Source organism: Orycteropus afer, unplaced genomic scaffold (genome assembly GCF_000298275.1).
Source record: "Orycteropus afer afer isolate SDZICR_OR568_19922 unplaced genomic scaffold, OryAfe1.0 scaffold00229, whole genome shotgun sequence".
NCBI lineage: Eukaryota > Metazoa > Chordata > Mammalia > Tubulidentata > Orycteropodidae > Orycteropus > Orycteropus afer.
The window spans coordinates 1,202,032-1,208,251 of NW_006921816.1; the positions used below are offsets into that span (position 1 = coordinate 1,202,032).

Here is a 6,220-nt window from a genome sequence, read left to right on the forward strand (position 1 = left end):
CAAAGGATGAGTAAGCAAGAAATACCTAGAGGAACATTCAAAGATAAATATAGCTTCCTATGTAAAGAACACTCTAGAACTTTAACCATATAAATCGTGTGTGAAAGGGTATTCAGCTGTTTTTGTTTGATTTTTAAATCTAGATTAAGCCTACATCAAGAAACTGGCCAAAGAAAAGAGAGCACTTACCCCTCTGATTTAAGTTACTTTTCATTGGCAAATATTTATTGTGTAAAATACTGGCTCATAATTACCTGGACACTGTGCCATCTATCAATCCATGCTCCGTGAGCTATGTCTTGTCCTCATATTTAAACCCTCCATGTCTGGAAATCTACTATGCTCATTCTACTTAGATTTTTTAATAAAGTATTTCATGTGTTTTTCAGATGTTTCAACACTTTCTCCACAACCAATAAAAACTTGGTAACAACATAAAATTGCCATCTTCAAACAAAATGTATCACCAAAAATATTTTAATAATTTTATTATGAGTTTTTAATATACTATTATATTGCCATAGATGTAGAAGCAGATATAGATGTATAAATATATATGCCAGTGCAGTTGTACCAGGTTGAAAACATTTTTGCTAAATAGAATCATTACTTAGTAATCAGGGACTCAAGGACTTGCAAATTCTGTTATATCAACTGAACTTTATATATATGACAATGTGAACCTAGCTGAAGTTTTATATTTAAATAGCATTATAAAAAAGCATGTGTTCTGAAACATTGATATATGCTAGCAAATAGCCTTTTGCACCCTTACAGTAAGGTTTTTCAGATTCACCAAGTTATATTATGATCATTTTTGAAGTTAATCATTGAAAAACATATCCTTAAATTTCTACCATTTCTTTCTTAATATAACCAAGCTGCTAATATCATATAATGAGATGAATTCAAAACCTAATTCAAGTTAATTTATAACAAAAAATCTTTTAAAATTGTTTGAATTTGAATCCAGGAAAGATTAGCTAGAATGCATTAAAGATCATCTATAAAGTAAATATTACTTTAGGAAATATATTTCATATATCTTTACGTATTATAGCTTGTTAAGACTTTTTCCTTTTTAAAAAAGAAGAATTCCTATTTCCACTTAAATGTCCATGTGCGTGTTTTCTGAAATGTATAATTACTGTCCTAGAAAGTGTAACTTTTCAATTTTAATATTGTGGACTCAAGCTCCTGGTTAATTCCCAGATAGTCATAAGACTCTAAATGTTTATTTCATGAAGGTTGTATGTCTTCACCAAATCTTCTGTGTCTGCTTGTGTTTCTGAGACAGATCTGTGATCTCAGAGGAGGGACTTGTGAAATGCAAGTTCAAGGTAGTTGTTCCACAACACAGACTTCCTGTCCCTTTAAGATCTTAAAATGTCAGGATGGTCCGAATGCTGAAAGTAAACAATGGTTTTTAGTGATTTGTTTCCATATCTTCCAAACGAGAATCAGTTAAACAAATGTCTTTCTTATCTACTATAGGAAATGTCAGGTAAATCCTATTAATTAGGAAACTTTCTGGGCTCTAAGGTCCTTAACAATTTTTTCCTTGTAGGTCTCTGGGAAAAGTATTTCAACTGATTCTTGAAGCATCAGTATAATTTCAATAGGAAAAAGGGTTTTCAATCTGAAGAGAAAGGATGAATAAGGCTTAGAAAGTGTATATAAACCAGTTTAAACCAGTTGCTGTCAAGTGTGATACATGATGTCAGAGTAGAATATACATAGTTGTTTTTTTTTAAAATTGTGATTTGGGTGAAAATTTACAGAGCAAATTTACTTTCACCGTAGTGATACCACCTCAGAAACCCAAGGAGGAGTCACTATGAGGCAGATCTGACTCCATGGCAGTGGTTGCAGTTGTGTTTGTGTTTGTGTTTGCGTATCAACCTGGTTAGATTAAGCAATTAGGAATATAATATGAAGGAAACAAACACATTTATAAACCCTAAGTTTAAAAAGTAACTTGTGAGGAGGAGACAAAAATAGTAAAAAGACAATCACCAAAAATAGATACCTTTGGCCTGAATAAAGCAGTTCAAATCCTTCGTTGATTTTTTTAAAAGGTAAAATGTGGGTTATCAACTGATCCAGGTCAAATTTCTTTTCCATGAAATCAGTCACTAATTTGGGAACATCATCTTTGCTTTTCCAACCTGTAAATAAGCACACATTTTCTCTTTAGACTTCACTAAATAATCTTTATATTGTATTATTTTTAATTTTATATGTCTTTGTACTTTATTTCCCACAACTTCTCTGTGAGTTTGTGATACTGTGGTAGCTTACAGTTTGCTATATGCCTGGAGCTATATCATGGGTATTTCAAATACTAGCAGGGTCACCCACAGTGGACAGTTTTCAGTGGTGCTTTCAGACTAATGCAAAGTAGGAAAAAAAATGCCTGGTGATCTACTTCCCAAAAGTGAGCCAATGAAGATCTTATGTTACACATAAGGTTTCCAGGCATTGGAGCCATCTAGATGACAATTAACAACAACCACAAATAATCTTTACATTTTATTATCTTATATTTGTCCCTTCTCTCCTCTGCATCATAAGTTACTCCTCTTATTGGATCATTCCAAGCAGCATCCAAGTAAGCTGTATGGCAAGTCCCCAAGTTATAAACATCTGACTTACATACGACCCATAGTTATGAACCAATCCCTGAAAAGCCTGTTATTTAAAAAACTTGAGGTACATAAAATTATTTGTAATAACAGACACTGATTTGTGATACATATCAAAATATAATTAATGTATTATATTAAAAATGTGTTAGTGTACCTGGAAGTGTTTCTTTAATGTTTTTTTTATATATAGAAAGATACACTACATACTAAGACAAACATTTGACTAACTGGTGTTAGATATGAACTGTACCTAACTTACATACAAATTACATACAAATTACATACAAAAAATATCTAACTTACTTAAAGACTGGTTTAGGGATGAAACTCGTTTGTAAACTAGGGACTGCATAAATTTCTCTCACCTTAATAAACAGAACAGCCAGGATAAGACTATAAAAAATGGATGTCAGGCCAGGTCATGCCTCTCTCAAAATCTTTCTCACTCAGAATAAAATTCAAAACCACATATGATCTGGCCCTGTTACCCTACTGACCCCAGCTGCTGCTACTATCTTGTTCAAACAACACCAGCCTTTTCACTGTTCTTCTAACATGCCAAACAGTCTCAAAGATTTTACATTTACTGTGCCTGAAATACTCTTTCTCCAGATTTCTACATAGCCAATTTCCTTTGTTTTTACTCAAATATCACCTTACCAGAGAGTCCTTTTCTGAACTATATAAAGCAACATTTTTTTTTCTCTCAGACCCCATACGTACTCTTGTCCACTCAACACTATCCATTGTCCTTCATTCTACTTTACTTTTGCCCTCTGGCCTTTTCACCATATGATGTACAATGCGTTTACTTGGATGTTGATTGTCACGCTCTCCTCACTAAAATAAGAAGATTTTTACTGCCTGAGAGCAGGAACTTGATCTGTTTTGCCTATGCTATCTTCCCAGCCTCTGAAATGGTGCCTAGTACTTAATACACACTTAATATTAATTGAATAACTAAATTTTGCTTGTAATATTCCCCCAAAGAATCCTGTAATCTCCCTGAATCACACAAATAGGCAAAGTGAGGGAGTTCAGTTCATACCTCTTACAGTTTCATGCCTCAATTAAAATCTTATTTCCTCCAAGGATTCTTCTCTAGTGAACTTCATTCATACCAGTCTCTCACTTTAGATCTCAGATAATATTGTGGAAAGATCACATGTACTAGCTTTATACCTCAACTCTCAATTTAGGAACTGTCGAAGCAATAGTTTCAAATCTCAGTTTTATTGTACAAGGTTTCTCTGAGAAATAAAATAAACTGAGACATGTATATAATGTTTTTTAACATAAAAATAGGTAACCAAGTTGCTGTTAAGTCAATTCCAACTTATGGCAACCCCATGAGTGCCACAGTAGAACTATGGCTCCATACAATTTTCAATAACTGATTTTTTGGAAGTAGATCACTATAACTTTTACATCACCCAGGAACTCCTTTCAACATATACCCACCCACTATCATTGAGTTGATTCTGACTCATAGTGACCCCCATGGGGTTTCCAAGGCTGTAAATCTTTAAAGAAGCAGACTGCCTTGTCTTTCTCCCATGGAGCAGTTGGTAGATTCAAACCACTGATCCTTTGGTCAGCAGCCCAATGTCTTCACCACAGCACCATGATGTTGTTGTTGTTATGGGCCGTCGAGTCACACCTGACTCATGACGACCTGTCCTTGGGTTTCTGAGGCAGTATCACTAGGGAAGTAGATTGCCCAACCTTCCTTCCAGGGAGTGGCTGGTGGGTTTGAACCACCAGCCTCCTGGTTAGCAGTCAAGTGCCTTAGGCACTACAATACCAGAGCTCCATGATAGCTCCTTTTAAAAAATATGGTAAGTACTAAATAACTCATCCTCTCTTATAATTTATTTTATAGTATTTCCAGCTTAAATTTATTTTTATAGTATTTACTTTGTATTTGCATCTCTACTAGATTGTATAATTCTCTAGGTCAAGAACAAATAATCATCTTGTACTCCTTATTATAGTCTAAATAAGTACTTGAATGGTTAATATCCTCTTATATGGCACAAGGTCACATTTAATATAGAAGATATTTCCTAAGTGCCTAGTACAATTCTAAAAGAAGGCACTGAAAATGAGACCCTGTGAAAAAGAAAAAGAAAAAGAAAAGATCTCACTGTGTTGCCTGCTGTGAGGAGAGTGGCTCCCTCCTCTTGTCTTCCCAAAAGTCTTCACTGCTTTCTCAGACCATTCCAGAATGAATCTGAACTGTCCCTATAAAAGGCAACAAATCCCTTTTTGTTTGTTTTGGCTCTGGGTCCTGAATTTTTGTTGATGCCACTGTGAACTGGATAAGTTCAATTCTGCGTACTCATGCTTGTAGATGTTGAGAACAGAGTAAATCAACTTCTTGTCATATAAAAGCATCTTATATACAGATGGTGCCTCTAATTCAGACTGAACTAAAACTTTGGGAAATTTTAGTTGCAGATGATAATACTACAAATGGGCCCACTAATAATAACCCTAAATCAAGGTGATGTTGTTATTGTTAGGTGCTATCGAGTCATCTCTGACTCATAGTGACCCTATGCACAGCAGAATGAAACACTGCCCAGTCTTGTGTCAGCCTCATGATCCTTGCTATACCTAAGCCTATTGTTACAGCCACTGTGTCTATTCGTCTTGTTGAGGGCCTTCCCCTTCTTCATTGACCTTCCACTTTACCAAGCATGATATCCATCTCCATGGAATAGTTCCTTCTGATGACATGACTAAAGTAGGTGAGACGAAGTCTGACCATTCTTGCTTCCAAGGAGCATTCCAGCTGCACTTCTTCCAGGACAGATTTGTTAGTCCTTTTAGCAGCCATGGTACCCTTAGCATTCTTCTCCAACACCACAACTCAAAAGCATCAATTCTTCTTTGGTCTTCCTTATTCATTGTCCAGCTCTCACATGCATAAGCAATTGAAAGTACCATGGCTTGGGTTAGACACACCTTAGTCTTCAAGGAAACATCTTTGCTCTTCGTCACTTGAAAGAGGCCTTTTGCAGCAGATTTGCCAAATGCAATACGTCATCTGATGTCTTGACTGATGCTTCCTTTGGTGTTGATTATAGAACTAAGTAATATGAAATCCTTAACAACTTCAATCTTTTTGCCATTCACCATGAAGCTGTTTATTGGACCAGTTGTGAGGATTTTTCTTTTCTTTATACTGAGGTGTAATCCATACCGCAGACTGTAGTCTCTAATCTTCATCAGTAAGTACTTCAAGTCATCCTCACTTTCAGCAGCAAAGTTGTGTCATTTGCATATCACAGGTTGTTAATGAGTGTTCCTCCAATCCTAAAGCCACGTACTTCTTCATATAATCCAGCTTCTCAGATTATTTGCTCAGCATACAAGTTGAATAAGTATGGTGAAAGGATACCACCTTGACACACTCCCTTCTTGATTTTGAACCATGCAGTATCCCCTTGTTCTGTTTGAATGACAGCCTCCTAGTCTATGTACAGGTTCCTCATGAGTACAATCAAGTGTTTGGGAATTCCCATTCTTCTCAATGTTATCCATAATTTGTTATGATCCACACAATC

The 6,220-nt window shown here is 35.5% G+C and overlaps 1 protein-coding gene across 1 annotated transcript in view; it reads right to left on the reverse strand.

Annotated features, from left to right (window-relative positions):
- Window positions 1-1,381: 1,381 nt before the first annotated feature.
- LOC103203786 (all-trans-retinol dehydrogenase [NAD(+)] ADH7-like) overlaps window positions 1,382-6,220 on the reverse strand; it is a 30,937-nt gene continuing 26,098 nt past the window's right edge. The window contains exons 7-9 of the mRNA XM_007948868.2: window positions 2,952-3,013; window positions 2,030-2,191; window positions 1,382-1,406 (exon numbers count right to left, since the gene is read on the reverse strand). Coding sequence (XP_007947059.2) covers window positions 1,382-1,406; window positions 2,030-2,191; window positions 2,952-3,013 — 249 coding nt within the window. The remainder of the gene's footprint in view (window positions 1,407-2,029; window positions 2,192-2,951; window positions 3,014-6,220) is intronic.